The sequence below is a fragment of the Hylobates moloch genome, unplaced genomic scaffold, assembly GCF_009828535.3.
Source record: "Hylobates moloch isolate HMO894 unplaced genomic scaffold, HMol_V3 SCAFFOLD_11, whole genome shotgun sequence".
NCBI lineage: Eukaryota > Metazoa > Chordata > Mammalia > Primates > Hylobatidae > Hylobates > Hylobates moloch.
Window position 1 is genome coordinate 33,205,959 of NW_026652286.1, and position 22,036 is coordinate 33,227,994.

General features: G+C 37.9%; 1 protein-coding gene across 3 annotated transcripts in view; it reads left to right on the forward strand.

Moving 5' to 3' along the window:
• COPB1 (COPI coat complex subunit beta 1) overlaps positions 1-20,353 on the forward strand; it is a 43,074-nt gene extending 22,721 nt beyond the window's left edge. For all 3 annotated transcript variants that reach the window (XM_032166540.2, XM_032166541.2, XM_058446559.1), the window contains exons 12-22: positions 122-218; positions 1,182-1,342; positions 2,802-2,922; positions 8,004-8,231; positions 8,703-8,882; positions 11,478-11,622; positions 12,834-12,953; positions 16,524-16,669; positions 17,570-17,659; positions 19,176-19,331; positions 19,982-20,353. In XM_032166540.2, the coding sequence (XP_032022431.1) occupies positions 122-218; positions 1,182-1,342; positions 2,802-2,922; positions 8,004-8,231; positions 8,703-8,882; positions 11,478-11,622; positions 12,834-12,953; positions 16,524-16,669; positions 17,570-17,659; positions 19,176-19,331; positions 19,982-20,041 (1,504 nt within the window). In that variant the 3' untranslated portion in view covers positions 20,042-20,353. The remainder of the gene's footprint in view (positions 1-121; positions 219-1,181; positions 1,343-2,801; positions 2,923-8,003; positions 8,232-8,702; positions 8,883-11,477; positions 11,623-12,833; positions 12,954-16,523; positions 16,670-17,569; positions 17,660-19,175; positions 19,332-19,981) is intronic.
• Positions 20,354-22,036: the final 1,683 nt, after the last annotated feature.

A 22,036-nucleotide genomic window follows, 5' to 3' on the forward strand; every position in this document is an offset into this window, starting at 1 on the left:
GCTGGGATTACAGGCATGAGCACCTGGCCTTTGTTTTTATTTGAGCTTAAATTAACAAAGAAAGATCTCTGCTTCAAGATTTGTCTGCCAAGTTCATGTTTCAGATCTTGTATTGTGCTAGGATTTACCGAGGAGCATTATGGATCCTGGGAGAATACTGTAGTACCAAGGAAGACATTCAGAGTGTGATGACTGAGATCCGCAGGTCCCTTGGAGAGGTATGTTTTACTTTAGTAAATGTTACTTTATATGGTAATTTTTCCTTCAGGAAAATCTGACTTTTTGTAGTGATTTGCTTACATTATTTACACTTCTGGGTTAGATTTTGTTTGAACAAAATGTTCTGTGTTTATTAAAAAAAAAAAATAAGCAGTTTGTAAAATTCTGCTTTAGCCTGTATTCTGAAGGAAGAATGCCTTAGAGTAAGTCTGACTTTAGAATATTTATGTAGTAAAACGGACAGTATTCTTCATCCTAACAACCTTATGGTAGAATAGAAAGAATAGTGGACTAATTATCAGGAGACTTGACAATTAGTTCTAGTCATTATTCTGTCGACAGTTAGCTGGAGGACCTTGAATATAAGTTCCTCAACCTAACTTGACATCAGTTTTTTTCACCTATAAAATAAATTAAAATTGGATAATGATTAAATACTCCTAGTGCTCTTACATTAGATAATGGACTGGTATTGAGTAATAAATACATAATAGCCATTTAGTTAATTTAAAAGTTAGTTGATGAAGTTATTATATACAAATAAGTCGGATTTATTTCATTTTAGAAGGATGAGTACTGTTTTGGTTAAAATTTCAAGGAAAGGAATGAAGAAGAGGAATATGGCTTAATGACCATCTACTTTGCGTTAGACACTGTCCAATACATTTTTCTATTAGGTAAAATGTGTGGAAAGAATTAAGATTTCCACTTAACAGATTAAGAAACTGAGGTCCAAAGTAGTAAGTGGCAGAGTGAGAATTCAAACCCTGGAATATCCATCTCTGAAGCCCCTATTGTACCTACTACATTATCCTGGGAAGGAAATAAATTGAAAGCAGAGTTCCCAGTTCCAAAAATCCCATTAGGGTAATGCCTTTTTTAGAGAAACAATCAAATATTTAAATATAATTTTGCTTGCTGTTGATACTATTACTAAAATGATGTTTCCAATTCACTTTTAGATCCCAATTGTAGAGTCAGAAATAAAGAAAGAAGCTGGTGAATTAAAACCTGAAGAAGAAATAACTGTAGGGCCAGTTCAGAAATTGGTTACTGAAATGGGTACCTATGCAACTCAGAGTGCCCTTAGCAGTTCTAGACCCACCAAGAAAGAGGAAGACAGGTAATTTATGGCACATATACCCTGCCAGCTGTACTACTTGTATTATTACTCTTGTATGTAAAACAGTCAAATGATTTCTTTTCTCTTGCTTTTGCAACCAAAATGAAAATCTTTGCCATTTAAGGTACTTGAGAAGCGGAAGATGTTTAAGTTCTTCCCCCTAGGAATTGTATTGATGGTTTTAATCCTCTGTCCCAGTGTTTTTATGGAAATAACTGTTCTGTTTAAACTCAAATTGTTTTTACTCAGAAAATGCTAATTGAGGGTAACTGAAGATATTTGAGTTTTGTTGTTTATTAGCATCTGAAAACATTTTAAAGATTTTTCAATTTCTTTTTTTTTTTTTTTTTTTTTTTTGAGACGGAGTCTCGCTCTATCGCCCAGGCTGGAGTGCAGTGGCGCAATCTCGGCTCACTGCAAGCTCCGCCTCCCGGGTTCACACCATTCTCCTGCCTCAGCCTCTCCGAGTAGCTGGGACTACAGGCGCCCGCCACCACGCCCGGCTAGTTTTTTGTATTTTTAGTAGAGACGGGGTTTCACCGTGGTCTCGATCTCCCGACCTCGTGATCCGCCCGCCTCGGCCTCCCAAAGTGCTGGGATTACAAGCGTGAGCCACCGCAAGATTTTTCAATTTCTAAATGATGGAATAAAATTGTGCATTTTTCTATTAAGTAAATTTTAATGGTGAAGATGGTGAAATCTATGCCTAAAATTTTATTGGATACCCACTAAGTGCTAGGCATTGTGCTAAGTAGTTTGTCTCATATAGTCTTGACAATAAGCCTTTGAGATAGAATATATTATCTCCATTTTATGGAAGAAGAATTTGAGGCTTACCCAATAAATAAATAGGTAAGCTGGAATTTGAATGTACTTCATTAGCTGCAATTACATATGCCCCTAATTAAATATTTTATCTTTCCATATTCTGTTGGCTTTTGTGTCATTCAAAGATAAGTTTTCTTTTTTTTTCTTTTTTTTTTGAGACAGAGTCTTGCTCTGTCGGCCAGGCTGGAGTGCAGTGGTGCAATCATGGCTCACTGCAACCTGTCTCCTGGGGTCAAGCAATTTTCCTGTCTCAGTCTCCTGAGTAGCTGGAATTACAGGTGTGTGCCACCATACCCAGCTAATTTTTGTATTTTTGGTAGAGATGGGGTTTCACCATGTTGGCCAGGCTGTCCTTGAACTCCTGACCTCAGGTAATCCGCCACCTCGGCCTCCCAAAGTGCTGGGATTACAGGTGTGAGCCACTGCACCTGGCCAAAGATAAGTTTTAAAGTCATGTATTATTTTTCTTTTTCCTTCTTTCTTCTGGGAGCTAAGGAGTTAGTTAGCTGAGATATCCTTATCACTGAAGGATGGTAATAAGAGTGTTTAATAGGCCTATATCAATCATTTATACAGAAGCTGCATGCTGCTTAACAAGTTTGTGGGTTTGATTTCCTTGGTTGCTTTGCAGACCTCCCTTGAGAGGATTCCTTCTGGATGGAGATTTCTTTGTTGCTGCCTCCCTTGCCACAACTCTGACCAAGATTGCATTGCGCTATGTAGCTTTGGTTCAGGAGAAGAAAAAGCAAAATGTAAGTTCATTTATTTTACATTTACCCAACAATTAAACATCGAGTGCCTACTATATGAATTGAACAGTGAGGGACTCAAAAATTAATGCTACGTTTCTATCATGAAAGAGTTTATGATTTAATAGCAGAAGTGGACACAGTAATATATTACTCTAAAATTGATAAAGTATCTTCCTCTTCTGTTTGGGCTTTAAAAAAATTAAAATTGACAAAGTAATAAAATAACAATGTCATGTGATTATTCCAGTGGAAGAGAAAGGATTTATGAAGTCATCTCAGTTTGCTGGATTAGTTCAGGACCAGTGAAGGAAATGTCCTTCTCTCCAGTATCTGCATCCATTTGGTCATTGTCTGTTTTATCCCAGAATGTCTCTTAAGTTATTCTCATCTGTAGTTCATACCTGCATTGTAGCTTCTGACCGTTCTAACCGAACACCCATTTACAATGGTATGCAGTTGGTCCTCCATATTCACAGCTTCTGCACCTGCAGATGCAACCAACTATGGATTGAAAGTATCTTTTTTAAAAAACAATAAACAGTAAAAAATAATAGAAATTTGAAAACAATACAGTGTAACAATTATTTACATAGCATTTACAGGCATACTTCATTTTATTGTACTTTGCACATACTGCTTTTTTTTTTTTTTTTTTTTAACAAATGAAGGTTTTTGGGAACCCTGAGTTGAGCAAGTCTGTTGGCACCATTTTTCCAAATAAGCATATGCTCACTTCATATCTATGTTATATTTTGGTAATTCTCACAATATTTCAGACTTTTTCATTATTATTACATCTATTATGGTGATCTGTGATCAGTGATCTTTAATGTTACTATCATAGTTGTTTTGGGATGCCAGGAACCATTCCCATATAAAACAGTAAACGTAATCAATAATTGTTGTGTGTGTTCCAACTGCTCCACCAACTGGCTGTTACCCCGTCTCTTTCCTCCTTGGGCCTCCCTATTCTATTCCCTGAGATACCACAATATTGAAATTAGGCTGGTTAATAATCCTACAATGGCTTCTAAGTGAAAGGAAGAGTCACATGTCTTTCACTTTAAATCAAAAGTGAGAAATAATTAAACTTAGTAAAGAAGGCATGTCAAAAGCTGAGCTAAGCCAAAAGCTAGGCTGCTTTTGCCAAGTAGGTAGCCAAGTTATGCATGCAAAGGAAATGCTCTTAAAGGAAATTAAAAGTGCTACTCCAGTAAACACATGAATGATAAGAAAGTGAAACAGCTGCCAGGCGTGGTGACTCACACCTGTAATCTCAGCACTTTGGGAGGCCCGAGGCAGGCGGACCCCGAGGTCAGGAGTTCAAGACCAGCCTGGCCAATGCGGTGAAACCCTGTCTCTACTAAAAATACAAAAATTAGCCAGGTGTGGTGGCAGGCGCCTGTACTCCCAGCTACTTGGGAGGCTGAGGCAGGAGAATTGCTTGAACATGGGAGGCAGAGGTTGCAGTGAGCTGACATCACGCCACTGCACTCCAGCCTGGGAAACAGAACAAGACTCCGTCTCAAGGAAAAAAAAAAAAAAGAAGAAGAAGAAAGAAAGTGAAATAGCTTTATTGCTGATAGAAAGTCTGAGTAGTCTGGATAGAAGATAAAACCAGTCAGAAGATTCCCTTAAGCCAAAAGCTTAATCCAGACTAAGACCTTAACTCTCTTCAATGCCATGAAGGCCAAGAGAGGTGAGGAAGCTTCAGAAGAAGAGTTTGAAGCTAGCAGAGGTTGGTTCATGAGGTTTAAGGAGATAAGCCTGTCTTCATAATGTAAAAGTTTGACATGAAGTAGGAAGTCCTAATGGAGAAGCTGTAGCAAGTTATCTGGAAGATCTAGCCAAGATCATTGGTGAAGGTGACCACACTAAACAACAGATTTTCAGTGTAGACTAAACAACCTTATGTTGGAAGAAGATGCCATCTAAGACTTTTGTAGCTAGAGAGGAGAAGTCAGTGCCTGGCTTCAAAGCTTCAAAGGATAGGCTGACTCTTTTGGTAAGGGCTAATACAACCAGTGACTTAAGTTGAAGCCATTGCTTATTTCCCATTTTGAAAATCCTAGGGCTCTTAAGAATTATGCTTAATCAACTCTGTCTGTGCTCTGTCAGTGGAACAACAAAGCCTGGATGTCAGCACATCCTCTTTACGGGATGGTTTACTAAGTATTTTAAGCTCACCATTGAGACCTACTGCTCAGAAATAAAAGACTCCTTTTAAAATATTACTGTTCATTGACAATTTAGCTGGTCACCCAAGAGCTCTGATGGAGATGTAGAAAGAAATGAATGTTTTCATGCCTGCTAAGACAACATCCATCTGCAGCCACTGATCAAGTAGTTTCAACTCTTTATTATTTAAGAAACAGAATCCGCAGAACATTTGTGGTAGTAGGGCAGGGTTGGTTACAATGTCCTACCACAGCAATTTCTGACATTCAAATTGGGCCTGTATAAATGGGGCTCCTTTTGATTCCTTCAGCTTTGTATTATGTTGGTTATCTATACAGCAGGCTTCTAAACTGAAACAGTTTCACTCATATCACTCATATTTCCTTCGTTTTTGGAGTTAACAGCTTGATCTAAAAAAAATTTTTTTTTTAGACGGAGTCTCGCTCTTGTTGCCCAGGCCGGAGTGCGGTGGCATGATCTCAGCTCACTGCACCCTCCGCCTCCTGGGTTCAAGCTATTCTCCTGGCTCAGCCTCCCACGTAACTGGGACTACAGGCGCCTGCCACCACGCCTGTCTCATTTTTTTTTTTTTATTTTTAGTAGAGACTGGGGTTTCACCATGTCGACCAGGCTGGTCTCGAACTCCTGGCCTCATATGATCCGCCCACCTCGGCCTCCCAAAGTGCTGGGATTACAGGCATGAGCCACTGTGCCTGGCCAGGTTTTTTTTGTTTTTGTTTTAATTCCATTATAAGAAAAGCCATAAATGAAAGCCAGATAATTTACAAGGTATATTATCCCTTAATTGATTTGATTTATGAGCAATAATTTATTTTGTAACTCTTTTGTGGGCATTTATTCAGGTCTGGTCACAGTATAATCTTTAAAGTATGTTTTTTAAAAGCCTCCAACATTTTTTTATCTCAAGAGTTGAATTTGCTTTCCTCTCCTGGTTGCGTCACTTCTGGAAGTTGGGAGTGTTTACTGATATCTGCTTAAAAGAGCCAGTTTCTTGTAACATACCGAGTTAATAATGTTTGCACTGTTTGGTACAAGAAGGAAGTTTGGTTGCTTATGATCTCACTGGCACTCCTTCATTTATGCCATTTCTAACACTCTTCATTTCTTTGTGTAGGACTAAGTTTCTGGTATCATATATCTTTTGCCTAAGGAATTTGCTTTAACTTTTCTTATAGTGCAGATTTGTTAGCAACAGATTGTTCCAGTTTTTGTCTAGAAAAAGCCTATTTTTTGTACACTTTCGAAAGTTACCTTTGTGGGTATAGGATTCTAAGTCTTCTGTTTTTTTTTTTTTTTTTTTCCGGTAGTGTAAAGGTAAAGCTCCATTGTCTTCTGGCTTTTTGGTGAGAAGTCTACTGTCATTCTTATCTCCCTGGGTGGAGTGTGTGTGTGTGTGTGTGTGTGTGTGTGTGTGTGTGTGTACTTCCACTGGTTTTAGATTTTCTCCTTTTCACTGGGTTTCATTAATTTGATTAGGGTATGCCTTAGTGTGGTTTTCTCCCTGGGTGGAGTCTGTGTGTGTGTGTGTGTGTGTGTATGTGTGTGTATTTCTTCCACTGGTTTTAGATTTTCTCCTTTTCACTGGGTTTCATTAATTTGATTAGGGTATGCCTTAGTGTGGTTTTCTTCATGTTTGCTGTACTTGTGGTTCATTGAGCTTGTTGGGTTTGCAGGTTTATATCTCCATCAGTTTGAGAAATTTTCAGTCATTTCCTCAGATTTTTTTTTCTGTCCCCTCCTCTCTTTCCTCTCCTTTTGGAGACAGTATCCAAGCTTGGGGGATATATACTTACTCTTCTGCTGGTTTTTCCCAGGCCTCCAGTAGTTTTTCATGCATGTGTGCAGATCAGTACTCAGCCAAAGGCAATTTGGCAAGCGCTTAGAGCATATGTGTTAGGATAATGCTACATGAGACTAAAAAATTAAGTTGGAATCACTTGTGGAAGACTTTGAATAGCAGGCTAAGTAATACGGACTTTAGTATGAAGGCTAACATTCATTAAAGGTATTTACATAGGGAGTGAAATGATTGATGCAGTATAAAAATTAAGACAGCAGCATCAGGTGATCACACTTAGCAGCACAATAATTGGACAGCCTAACTTTAGGTACCTTGTGATGCAATACAGTGTGAAATACAAAACATTACCTATCTGGTATTCTAATCAAAAGTGTGGGATAGTCTATAAAATAACTGGCCTCAGTTCTTTAAAAAAGTTAGTGTGATTAAAAACAAAAGGGCAGAGAACTGGTCTAGATTAAGAGGGATAAAATGCATGAAGCTGATCCTGGATTTAAAAAATAAAACAAAAACATTTTAAGACAATTTAGGGAGATTTATTTGAATTCAGAGTATAGAAGCTATATTTTGGGATTGTTGAATTTTTCAGGTGAGAAAATGAAATTGTGGTTTGTAGGAAACTGTTCTGACTCTTAGGAGATGAATGCTGAAGTATTTATGAGGTGAAGACTTTTTCACATGTCAGCCAAAAAAAATAAGTGTACATATATAGAATAGGTAAGCAAATGTGGCAAAATGTTAACAATTGGTAAAGTGTATCATTCTTTTAACTTTTCTGTAGTTGGGATTAAAAAGGACAGCATCAGCATGTGAAGTGGTTACAGGGAAGGACTGGAGCAAGGGAAAACAGTTAAAAAGCCTCTGCTCTCTCTAATTGAGGATTAATGCAGGTCTTAGAGAGTGGCAGTTAGGAGTAGAAAGGAAGGAGAAGAATGCAAAAACAGACATGGACATAAAATCCAAAGAATTTGAAATCTTATTCAGGTAAAGTGAAAATTTAGATTGTGAGTTATAATGAAGTGACATGATTGCAATCTGAGAATCATGACAATATCAGTAACCCATTTCTCTACTTTTTTAGTCTTTTGTTGCTGAGGCTATGTTGCTCATGGCTACTATCCTGCATCTGGGAAAATCCTCTCTTCCTAAGAAGCCAATTACTGATGATGATGTGGATCGAATTTCCCTGTGCCTCAAGGTCTTGTCTGAATGTTCACCTTTAATGAATGACATTTTCAATAAGGAATGCAGACAGTCCCTTTCTCACATGTTATCTGCTAAACTAGAAGAAGAGAAATTATCCCAAAAGGTAAGGTATATATGATGAGGCAACAAAAGTGTTTTGTGTCTCTTTGTGCAGTGGCTCACGCCTGTAATTCCAGCACTTTGGGAGGCTGAGGCAGGAGGACTCCTTGGGGCCAGGTGTTTGAGACCAGCGTGGGCAACATAGCAAGCCCCTGTCTCAACAAAAAAAATGAGAAAATTAGCCAGGTATGGTGGTGTGTGCCTGTCATTCCAGCTACTTGGAAGGCTGAGGAGGAAGGATCGTTTGAATCTAAGAGTTCGAGGCTGCAGTGAGCTGTGATCATACCACTGCACTCCAGCCTGGGCAACAGAGTAAGAGCCTGTCTCAGGAAAAAGAAAAGAAAAGTGCTTTGTGGGTTTTCTTGTTGTTTTGTTGATTTTTTCAGTCTTCATATGTGAGGGCTGTCTCTGTCAAAGGCCTCTAAAAAACTATCTTTTCATATTAAAGAGAGACTTTGTTGTATTCTCAACACAGAAAGAATCTGAAAAGAGGAATGTGACAGTACAGCCTGATGACCCCATTTCCTTCATGCAACTAACTGCTAAGAATGAAATGAACTGCAAGGAAGATCAGTTTCAGCTGAGTTTGCTGGCAGCAATGGGTAACACACAGAGGAAGGAGGCAGCAGATCCCCTAGCATCTAAACTTAACAAGGTAACAAAATGTCTGATAGACTCCAAATTATTTAAATTGACTCCTTAAGGAAGTTGTTAGTGCTGCTATTTTTAAAAGAAAGATAACTATTTTATCAAGTCACTGTGATAGGTCCATTAAACCCCAGTTGAAACTCAGAAGCTGATGAAGTACTAGCTGGGCGCGGTGGCTCATGCCTGTAATCCTAGCACTTTGGGAGGCCGAGGCGGGCGGATCATGACGTCAGGAGATCGAGACCATCCTGGCTAACACGGTGAAACCCCGTTTCTACTAAAAATACAAAAACTGAGCCGGGTGTGGTGGCGGGCGCCTGTAGTCCCAGCTACTCGGGAGGCTGAGGCAGGAGAATGGCCTGAACCTGGGAGGCAGAGGTTGCAGTGAGCCGAGATTGCGCCACTGTACTCCAGCCTGGGCTACAGAGCAAGACTCCATCTCCAAAAAAAAAAAAAAAAGCTGATGAAGTACCTTACTACTATATGTGATAGTGATAGTACTGTAAGTCCATCAGATGGTTTAACTCGATCCAGTTGTGTTTGGAATCATAGACCAATAAACAGAAGTTGAGGGAAGGGGATCCTTAAAGTTTAGCTGAGGTTTTTAAAGGGAAGCTGAACAGGCAACAGCCCTGGCCTCTTCCCACACCTTGACCTCACCTTCTCTTATTCTCTGCTACTTTAAACAGAGCAGTTCTACTTTTATATTCTTAATATATTGAGTTCCATATAGAATTTTATTAGGAAAATGATTCTACTCTCTTAAATAAATTTAAGAATTTAAGAATTTTAAGAATTTAAGAATTTAATTTAAGAATTTAAGAATCAGTGATCCCTCGTCTATTAGACTGAGTGAACAGTCTTACATTGCTTTTGTTTAAGATAAGGTCAGTAGCAGAATTTGAATTACTAAAACAATTTCTCTCCCTTAAAACTGGGAATTGATATCAATAATATTACATTTATAAAATTTTTTTAGTTTTTTTGAATTATAGTTAAAGTTGCAAAAGATTTGCCATTTTAACTCATTTGTAAGTGTACAGTTCTGTGGCATTACTTAAATTCACATTGTTATGCAGCCATCTCCAGGACTGTTTTCATCTTGCAAAGCTGAAACTATGTCCATTAAACAATAACTCCTCATTCCTACTTCCCCTCAACCCCTACTTACCCCTGGCCACCATTCTACTTTGTGTCTCTGTGATTTTGACTATTTTAAGTACCTCATAGAAGTGGAACAATACAGTATTTTTCCTTTTGTGACTGGCATATTTCACTCAGTATAATGTCTTGAAGATTCATTCATGTTATAGCATGTATCAGAATTTCCTTCCTTATTAAGGCTGAATAATATTACATTGTAAGTATATGCCACATTTTGTTTATCCATATATCCATCCCTGGATATGTGGATTGCTTCTGCCTTTTGGTTACTGTGAAGAATGCTGTTGTTAACACAGATGTACAAATATCTGTTCAAGTCCCTGCTTTTAGTTCTTTTGGGTATATATCTAGAAGCAGAATTGCTGGATCATATGGTAATTGTACTTTTAATTTTTTGAGGAACCTCCATGATGTTTTTCATGGTAACTACACTATTTTACATTCTTACCAGCAGTGCACAAGAGTTCCAATTTCTCCATATCCTTGCCAACACTTGTTTTGTTTTTTTGATGATAGCCATCTTAATGGGTATGTGAAGTGGTATCTCATTGTGGTTTTGATTTGCATTTTCCTAATGATTAGTGATGTTGAGTGTCTTTTCACGTGCTTATTGGCCATTTGTATATTTTCTTTGGAGAAATGTTTGTTCAAGTCCTGTGCCTATTTTTAAATTGGGTTGTTTGGTTTTTTTGTTCGAATTTTAGGAGTTCTTAATATTCTGGATACTAACCCCTTATCGGATACATGATTTGCAAATATTTTCTTCCATTCTGTGGGTTGCCTTTTCATTCTGTTGATAATATTTGATGCACAAAAGTGTTTAATTTTGATGTTTAATCCATTTTTTCTTTTATTGCCTATGCTTTTGGTGACAATGTTACCTTTTTAAAGTGCTATGCTTTGGGTGTGTTTAAATTTGGAGTGGGAGGGCATTTGTAATTTTATCTTTGTGGCATTACAGTCATTTCTTACTATATAATCTGTTTAGTTCCTCAGTTTATGGAGCAAGGGCTATCACATAATTTGGATTTTATTTGGATCCTGAGTTTCATAGATCAAGTAGTGAGTTTAGATACTTACTGAGGGATTTAAATGAAAGTGTATCCAAATTTATTTAGTTGGCTAAATTGGGATAATGTTTAATGTATTTGCTAAATCTACTACTGAACTTATAAGCTCAAAAATCAACATATAAAATACCTTGTACTGAGTTATTGAGCTTAAAAACAAATAGATGTCTTAAACTTTAGGACCTGTTATTTCTAATATTCTGGTTTCAATTTCCATTTCTGCATTACAGAACAATTTCATTTTACCTATCTCAAAATGACTTCTGAGCAACTCTGTTAATAACCTACCAGACTTAATCATTTGGCTAGGATATGTTTGGTGAAATTGCATCTGTCATTTGATTATGTCTTTGTTTTTGTTTTGTCAGGTCACCCAATTGACAGGTTTCTCAGATCCTGTATATGCAGAAGCTTACGTTCATGTCAACCAATATGATATTGTCCTGGATGTACTTGTTGTGAACCAAACCAGTGATACTTTGCAGAATTGCACGTTAGAATTAGCTACACTAGGTGAGGAAACTTACCATTGAGGAAAGAGATTGTCACATAGTAGATCTTTATGACAAATTAAAGGAGGTGCACAGGTTTCAGTATAAAAATTCTCTCTTGAACCTTTTCTGACATTTTGAATCAAGGCTTAGTTTTTCATTTATCATTTAGTTTCCTTAAACTCCAGTTTTCTGAACCTCTGTCATACTGACTTTTTATGCTCTTGGCACATTCAGATGGATTCATTTAATAAGCTTAATCTAGCAAATGTCAGTATTTCTAGGTAGAATACGAGCTGTTTAAGTCACAGATTGACCAGGTAGCTCACTTAGTTAATTTCTAATTGCCTCATTACAGAACTATTTTCTGAATGCATAACTGTTAGATACCACCAAAGTAATAAATCATATTACATTTAGCAATATGAGATGCATTTTTTTTTTCTTAGTAAAGACACATGAGTCAGACTGCTTACTTCCACATCTGGTTTTGAAGTTGGAAAATATAAATTGTATATGGGAACAGTGCAGTTACCCCCATCAGATTTCATATGGCTTATGCAAGAGTTAAGGAACTTCAAGATATCAAGGGGAAAACATACTTTTGCCCTGTTGTCCTCAGCATAGCTTGATGGCTGTATAAAAAACCATGTTTCTTAAGCATTTACAAGTCTTTTTGCAGATTGTTTTATCTTCATAATGAAGTATATAGTTTAAGACTTAAACTTTTTGAGAAGTTTGCATTCATTCATTGAAATAAAATGACCCCAGTCTCTACAAAAAATCAAGAAAATTAGCCAGGTGTGGTGGGCCACTCCTGTAGTCCCAGCGACTCGGGAGGTTGAGGTAGGAGGATCGCTTGAGCCTGGAAGATCAGGGCTGTAGTGAGCTATGATCATGCAGTTGCACTCCAACCTAGGTAACAAAGCAAGACCCTATCTCAAAATAAATAAATAAATGCTAGGCTCAAAGTATCCTCCCTTCCCACAAATTAAATATGGAATTATTCCAAGATGCCTATTACCTTTTAAAAGAAAATATGCGTATTGATGGTGAATAATAAGGATGGTTAAGTGGTTTCTTTATTTTGTCCTCATTATATTTGATTCATACTCTTCTCATATTCATCATATTCCTTATTTTCCTAGAAACTATTAAGCTGCATACATTTAAGGTTTTATGGTTAGTGTGTGTGTATGTGTATTTTTAACCATATCCAAACTCTTCTTTCAGGTGATCTGAAACTTGTGGAAAAGCCGTCTCCTTTGACTCTTGCTCCTCATGACTTCGCAAATATTAAAGCTAACGTCAAAGTAGCATCAACAGAAAATGGAATAATTTTTGGTAATATAGGTAAGGTGCTGTTTTATGGCATGTAATGTTTGACTATTTTTACTGAAGAATTTCTGTAATGAGTAGCTGGGGACATTGTATGAGGAGAGGATCTAAATCCATTTATTCATAATTTATGAGGTACTCTCTATGGTACCAGGCACTGAACTATGTTCTGGATGTACAGAAATGAACCAGATAGGGTCACTGTCCTCAAGAAACTGTCAGGCAAAAGGAGGAGCTAGCTAAGGCAATATGTAATTGTAGTCCAGTGTGTTACAGGATGGTTTATATACCATATGCTTTGAGGTTAGGGAAAAAAAAATGCTAACAGTGTGGAAGGCTTTATAAAAGAAGATGGTATGTTATCAAAGGATAATATTTTACCTGAGTCATTTGTTGCTAGGTGCACAAGGGTATCTCAGACCTAGGGATTAGCTTGCATAGAGTCATTGAGTCAGTAAGCTTATTTTGTTGCAATTTCTGTCATAAGGATAGGGCTACCATGGTGAGGAACAAATGATAGATTATGGTTGAGTAAGGGAAAACAGATATATAAAATAAATATGTGCAGTATGTAATGGTAAGTGTTGTGAAAAAAAAAAATAATAAGTAAACCTGTACTAAGTAAGGTAGAAATCCATAAAGGGATTTGGTCAGTTCTCAGAGTGGTGGAGGATTGGGAGAAAAGGTTAGAAAAGGCTTCACGGAGGAGCAAGTGCTCAGTAGAAGACTACAGATAGACAAGGATGCAGTTAGAACAAATGCAAATGATTGGATACACTTGGAGTTCAGAATGGGTTGGAGGATAATGGCAGGAAAAAAATGAAGTTAGGAAGGTTAGTGGAAGCCATATTTTACTTGTCATGCTGAGGATTTCAGACTTTATCTGTGGAGAGAGCAAACATTGAGCAATTACAAATGAATGATTTATAGCATTATATCTTTTTGTGACAGTACTATAGAAGGTTGATTGGAAGAGGCAGGAAGATTAACTAGTAGGCTATTATAGAAGCCCAAGTGAGAGATGATGGAGGACTTGAGCCAACACAGTAGTGGGATGGAGAGAAGGATGAATATAATGTTAAGGATATGGTTAATGATTGAAGAGGAAGTGGCTAGAGTAACCCTCAGATTTCCAGATTAGGTTTATTGGGTTGTTTATGTCATCACCATAACAGAAAATACAGGAGAGAAGAACAAACTTTAGAGAGACATAATAGGTTAAATCTTGAGCAGGTTTGGTATTAAAGTGTCTAAAGATATTCAAGGACAGTTCGATGTGAGTCTAGGACACAAACAAGCGGTCTAAACTAGAGATAGGCCGGGTGCGGTGGCTCACACTTGTAATCTCAGCACTTTGGGAGACCGAGGCGGGCAGATAACCTGAGATCAGGAGTTCTGAAGACCAGCCTGGCCAACACAGCGAAACCCTGTCTCTACTAAAAATACAAAATTAATTGGGCATAATGGTGCATGCCTGTAGTCCCAGCTAACTCAGAAGGCTGAGGCAGGAGAATAGCTTGAACCCGTGAGACAGAGGTTATAGTGAGCTGAGATCGCACCACTGTGCTCCAGCCTAGACAATAGAGTGAGACTCTGTCTCAAAAATAAATAAATGAGTAAAAATAAACTAGAGATAAGTATTTGTTTAAAAACCATAGGAATAGAAGAAATCACCCAGAGAGGGCATACAGACTAAAAAGAGGGGAGATTTGAAAACAGAATCCAAGCAAACAGCAACACTGAAAGCTTGGTCAAAGGAGAAAGAGCCTACAAAGGTATCTGAAGTGTGGTTAGAAAAGTAAGGAAAAACCTTCAGAAAGTATTTGAAGCTCCACAAGATAAAATAACTTTAGTTATTAAAGTCTGAAAGAGAGGTCTTTTGGATTTGGCTATTAGTGATTTTAAAACATTTCTTGTGGGACATCTTGGGCGTTGGTGGTAGGTTGAAGACTAAACACAATATGAAGAAATACAGGTAGTGTAGACTATTCTTTGATAGGAATAAGAAAGGGCAGTACCAAGAAGAGAAGGCAAGAATGAGTGAGGACTTATTTTTTGAAAATAAGAGAACCTCGAATATATTTAGGACTATAAGGGAAGAAAGTTGGTAGAGAATGGGAAAGTAAAGACATAAGGATGAAAAAGATAATGATTGGAGTGGGGTCCTAGACCAAAGCAGGAATCACAGATGGCAGGAAGTATTAATCTTGAAGAAATGAGGTAGTACTTATCTGATACGTATGAGAGGGAAGGATGTGAGAGTGAATTCCGCGAGAGATAGTTGTTTTTAGATGTGGGGCTGAAAATTAAAGGAGCTTATTCTTGGTAGCCTCAGTTTTCTCTGAAAGTTGGAAGAGTGGAAGAATGTCAAGAAAAGAGCCTAGAGGCCGGGCGCGGTGGCTCACGCCTGTAATCCCAGCACTTTGGGAGGCCGAGGCGGGTGGATCACGAGGTCAGGAGTTTAAGACCAGCCTGGCCAAGATGGTGAAACCGCATCTCTACTAAAAATACAAAAAATTAGCCAGGCATGGTGGCAGGTGCCTGTGGTCCCAGCTACTCGGGAGGCTGAGGAAGGAGAATCATTTGAACCCGGAGGGTGGAGGTTGCAGTGAGCTGAGATCGTGCCACTGCACTCCAGCCTGGGTGACAGAGTGAAACTCCGTCTCAAAAAAAAAAAAAAAAAGGAGCCTAGAAAGAGGAATGTAGGCTCCAATCAGATTATAACTCTCTACTGTGGAAGAGATGGTCATAGAAGCAAATGTAGTCAGCCTTCTGTATCCATGGGTTCCACATCCATGGATTCAACCAGCCACAAACTGAAAATATTTTAGAAAAAAAAAAAAAGAATGGTTGTGTCTATACTGAACATATATAGACTTTTTTCCTTGTCATTATATCCTGAACAATACAGTGTAACTATTTACATAGCATTTATGTTGTATTAGGTACTGTAAGTAAGCTAGAGATGATTTAAAATATATGAGAAGATGTATATAGGTTATGCAAATACTATGCCATTTAATATCAAGGACTTGAGCATCTATAGATTTTGGTATCCATAGGGGATCCTGGAAGCAATTCCTCATTAATACTGAGGGATGACTAATCTTGTATCATTAAGTAGTATGGGTCAGCAATATTTATTCAAAAGCATTAGTTAAGCACCTCCTTCCTATGGGAACATCGTCTACTTGTATATCCGCTGCAGTGCCTAGTATGCTGCGACTGCATGTAAGTACTCACTGAATTGAATTATTTGTTTAACCACAAAAAGCAAAGTGTGCCTGAGTTCGAATCCTATCCCCGCCACTTATCAGTTGTGTGATCTGGAACAACTTACTTAACTTCTCTGCTTTCATTTCCTCATATGTAAGATGGGAAATAATAATACTATCAGATAGAATTGATGGGAGTATTAAACCAGTAATATTTGTAAAGCATGTAGAATAGAGCTCTGTACATAATAAGTATTATATAAACAATCTTATTGTTAATAGTGTAGTTCTTTGGATATTTGGATATTAAGAATTTTTAAATTCAAGTTTGCCCCAGTGATTGCGAATCTTTTTGTATACGTAATTGCAGTTTATGATGTCTCTGGAGCAGCAAGTGACAGAAATTGTGTGGTTCTCAGTGATATTCACATCGACATCATGGACTATATCCAGCCTGCAACTTGCACTGATGCAGAATTCCGTCAGATGTGGGCCGAATTTGAATGGGAAAACAAAGTTAGTCCTTGGGAGATTTTCTCATATTCCTTTATCTTTCTTCCTTTTGCCTGCTGTTGAGGAGTCTGCTAATAAAATTAATCTCGCTAAAAAGTGTTTAACATGAAAAGCAAATAGTCTTTCAGTATCTGTTCTTGCAAATTAGCCTTAACTAAAAATCATGTAAGTAGTTTGGTAATTTGCTGTTATAAATTGATTAGAGTAGCAGTTCTATAGCCAATCTGATAGGTTTAGACATTATAGGTAATATTCCATCCCTTTTATGTATGACCAAGAGCTTACCATTTAATCTAGTGCCCGAAAAAGGCTTTACAAAGTTCATGGTCTGTTGAGGAACTTTGTCCCTTTGAGCCTTGACTTTTATTAGAAATATTCTATATGAGGCTGGGCACGGTAGCTCATGCCTGTAATCCCAGCACTTTGGGAGGCTGAGGCAGGCAGATTGCTCATGCTCAGGAGTTCTAGACCAGCCTGAGCAAAATGGTGAAACTCCATCTCTACAAAAAATACAAAAATTAGCCCGGTGTGGTGGCACATGTCTGTAGTCCCAGCTATTCTGGAGACTGAGGTAGGAGGATCATTTGAACATGGGAGGTTGAAGCTGCAGTGAGCTGAAATCACGCTACTGCACTCTAGCCTGGGTGACAGAGTGAGACCCTGTCTCAAAAAAAAAAGAAATATTCTACATGCTTCATATTGAATCTCTGTGAAGTTATCTTTATTGGGAAGTATTGATACCAACCTATAGCTTGTTGAATTTTATAGACGTTATTTAGTTTCTTGGTGTCTACTCTTTCCAACCTAAACAGTTGGAACAAGTTTGTAATATGACATACCAGTGATTCACAGCTTTCTCATAGTAAGATTTATGTTCTCCTTGACTTTTTTTCCTCTCTACAGGTGACAGTTAACACTAATATGATTGATTTAAATGACTACTTACAGCACATATTAAAGTCAACCAATATGAAATGCCTGACTCCAGAAAAGGTAAAATTTGACTAGGAAATCCTGAAATCTGATGGAATGGTAGAGTAGGTCCCTGGCCTTCCTGTATTTCCTCTAGCACATTTTCGTTATTCAATATGCAGTGCCATTCTGGGGTATCTAAAAGACGTTATCCCATAGAATGTTGGAATCTGCTTACCTCTTTCTATTGGAATATACCATCCTACTTTTTCCTAGTGCAGTGACCCAACTGAATGGTCAGATTAATTTTTTTTTGTTTTCTTATCAATCTTCTCCCCCATTCAGCTAGAGGCACATTCTAAAGTAGTTTATGCTGCGCATGGTGGCTCATTCCTGTGATCCTAGCACTTTGGGAGACCGAGGCGGGCAGATCACTTGAGGTCAGGAGTTTGAGACCAGCCTGGCCAATATGGCGAAACCCCATCTCTACTAAAAATACAAAAATTACCCAGGTGTGGTGGCACGTTCCTGTAATCCCAGCTACTTGGGAGGTTGAGGCAGGAGAATCACCTCAACCCCAGGGGGTGGAGGTTGCAGTGAGCTGAGATCGCACCACTGCATTCCAGCATGGGTGACAGAGTGAAACTCTGTCTCAAAAAGATAAATAAGTAAAATCGTTTATTTGTAATACTGGATTAGAAAATGTCCATGAGCTCTTCCATGGGCTCTGATTGTTGGTTAAAATATATGTGCTCAAATACAGAATCGTTGTTATACTATGACTTTTTGCTATGTTTGTGTATGTATGAAAAAAACTAGAAAGAAAAAAACGAAACTGGAGCTCTAAGGAACTTTTTTCTTTGTGTAAAATTTCTATAATGTTATAATATTCATTGTATGAATAAAATAACATCTGCTACCAAACAAGTAGGTTTTAATTTATATATTAGTTTATTCAGCATATACTGAGTCCAACAAAAGTAGTCTCTTCCTTCATGGCGCTTAAGGTCTGATATGGGAGGCAGTCAAGCAAGTTAACAGAATATATAAATACAAATCGGATTAAGAACTATTTATTTAATGTCAGATTTATTGAAGTATAATACACAGTAAAATTCACACTTTTTACATGTATAGTTGAGTTTTGACACTCATAAGATTATGTAACCACCACCATGTAAGTACTGTTTTAAGTGACAAATAACCTATGGGGCCGGGTGTGGTGGCGCACACCTGCAGTCCCAGCATTTTGGGAGGCCGAGGTGGGTGGATCACTTGAGGTCAGGAGTTCAAGACCAGCCTGGCCAACATGGTGAAACCCTGTCTCTACTAAAATTACAAAAATTAGCCAGGTGTAGTGGCGAACGCCTGTGATCCCAGCTACTTGAGAGGCTGAGGCAGGAGAATCACTTGAACCTGAGAGGGAGGTTGCAGTGAGCCGAGATTGCGCCACTGTACTCCAGCTCCAGCCTGGACAACAGAGTGAGACTGTGTCTCAAAAAAAAAAAAAAAAAGTCACCTATTCTGTATGCTGTTTGGTTTTTGCCTCTATGTAGGTATCTGGTAAAGTAATGAATTTATCACAAATTTTTTCTAGGCCCTTTCTGGTTACTGTGGCTTTATGGCAGCCAACCTTTATGCTCGTTCCATATTTGGTGAAGATGCACTTGCAAATGTCAGCATTGAGAAGCCAATTCACCAGGGACCAGATGCTGCTGTTACCGGCCATATAAGAATTCGTGCAAAGAGTCAGGTAACAATTCCTTTTTTTTAAAGAGTATCTCTGGACTGACAAAAGGGGGAGGAATTTATGACTTTATTATTTCTATATGTAATATCTTTTTAGCATTAGATGCATATACACATACAATAATAATATTCTCTGAATAGAAGTATAACTTTTCTCATTAAAATTTCTCACCTTTTGGGCCCCTCATTCTGGGATATTTGCCTAAAACCAGATTAATTCCTATGGGGTGTTTGTGAAATGGGTTCTCTAGAATTTTTTGAAAGCCAAGGTGTAAATCCAGTGACTAATTAGCTGGGCGTGGTAGCGCACACCCGGTAATCCCAGCTACTCGGGACGCTGAGGCAGGAGAATCCCTTGAACCCGGGAGGTGGAGGTTGCAGTGAGCTGAGATCGTGCCATTTCACTCCAACCTGGGTGACAGAGTGAGACTTCGTCTCAAAAAAAAAAAAAAAAAAAAAAAAATCTGGTGATGGCTTGAAAAATCTAGCACTAAAAGGTAATTACCAGTAAAGTTTGGTAAGTCTGTTTGGTATGTCCTTGATTTTATTGTTGATAATGGTGTCATTGAATTGAATTGGGGCTTAATAATATGGAATAACCTACTGATTGTACATAGTTTAAATAATTATAAATATCTTAATTTTTCTTTACAGGGAATGGCCTTAAGTCTTGGAGATAAAATCAACTTGTCACAGAAGAAAACTAGTATATAAAAATAAACAAAAAGTCCTTGAAGCTTTATAGTTAATTTAGGTATGGGCTTACTGGACTCCAACATCTTTTGTACTCTTTCATGCTTATATAGAATCTGAGTTCATGCTGAATACTTTTCAGCCAATAATTTATAGCCTTTCCCTTAAATCAAGATTGAGTTTAAAATTATAGTTTGTCTTTTGTCTTAACAGTTCTGAATGCTGTCTTCAAAGTATATAATGTTTCATGTACCAAGACCCTTTTCAGAGTACAATAAACAGATCTATTCGTAAATTTTTGTTATTTTATAAATAAATGATTACATAATTTTAGTTATATGGCAATGGATTTCTTTTAGTTGGGTTATAAATTTCTATTATAAATTTAAATTACTGAGTTGTGAATATATGCAGCTTTATTAAGAGAATTTACAAATTCAATGATATGAAATAAGGTAGGCCATGATTCGCTTGGTTGTTTTTTACTTATTTAATATTCCAACATTTCTGTCTCTAAAAATGCGTTATCATGTTTTGAAGGGATTTGCTCTCAAATTTAGCTTCAGGGAGAAAGTATCAAAATAACTTTTTTTTTTTTTTTGAGATGGAGCCTGGCTCTGTCACCCAGGCTGAAGTGCAGTGGAGTGATCTCGGCTCACTGCAAGCTCCACTTCCTGGGTTTACGTCATTCTCCTGCCTCAGCCTCCCAAGTAGCTGGGACTACAGGTGCCCGCCACCACGCCCGGCTAATTTTTTGTATTTTTAGTAGAGACGGGGTTTCACCATGTTGGCCAGGATGGTCTCGATCTCCTGACCTCGTGATCCGCCCGCCTCGGCCTCCCAAAGTGCTGGGATTACAGGCGTGAGCCACCACTCCCGGCCCAAAATAACTTGAGAAAACAGATCGCTCTGCAGTTTAAAGAAGTATTATGTACCCTAACTGAAATAGACATACTGTTCTTAATTATCGTGAATCATAATGAAGAGTAGATAATCCAAAATAGATTTTTTAATCATTCACATTTAGTTTGGAGTGTTCTATGTTTGTTAGGAATAAAACTGATTCTAACCAATTACTGAAGCTGGTACTGGGAGGATTCAACTAGAGAGGATTCAAAAAGCTGCCATTTTCTCTGTCGCCTCTGTGCCTTACTCACTCGTCTCCTTTTCCTCACTTCACACTAGGGCTGGGTACCATCACACTGCAGTATAATTGCAAATGCATTTCCAAGCTAAGTTTCCCAGCGTCTCATTGTGCTTTCCTTTTGGCCTTTACCTTCATTGGGGCTGATTGAGGTAGTCTGATTTTTTAGCTAAGTCTAAACTTAAGACTATTATTTATCTACCAGCTAGGCTTCAGGCTGCATTCCCTGTGAGTCCTTAGATAAGGTCTGTGAAAGACTGAAAGCATCTCCTATTTCATTAAGAATGAAATGATTTGTTTGGAGTATAAGGAGATTGATACCTTGTATGATGTCATAAACTGTGAAGCCACTTGCTTTTAAAAAAAAGAAAAAAAGCCTAGATTACAGGGCATTTGAGATTCCAGAACACTGAGATCTTAGAACAAAGCCAAGGCTTATCAAATGGTAAAGATATACTGGAAATGCAGAGAAGGGATGTCGATTCAAGGGTAGAGATTTGCAATGAGAAGGAGCCGGTGCAACTTTGTTTGGATTAGATCATTTCCCAAACTCTGTTCTACTGAACATTAGCTTCCTTAGATGTCATTAGATATTCTGAGTGAAAAAGTAATTCCATAGTCAAGTAAGTTGGGGCAAAGCTTCAATCTGTCCTGCACTGGAGATTCACAATGTACATTAGCATACCAGAGATTCTGAGAGGAAAGCACATTAGTTTGGTTTAACCCAGTATATCCTAACCTTACTTTACCAGGGAATCCTTTTTCCATGACCTATTGACAATACATGGGACAGGAAAAGTGACTTAGCCTGTTAATGATATTAGTGTTGTAATCACAGTCAACCAGTATCACATTTCACATCTGAAGGAATT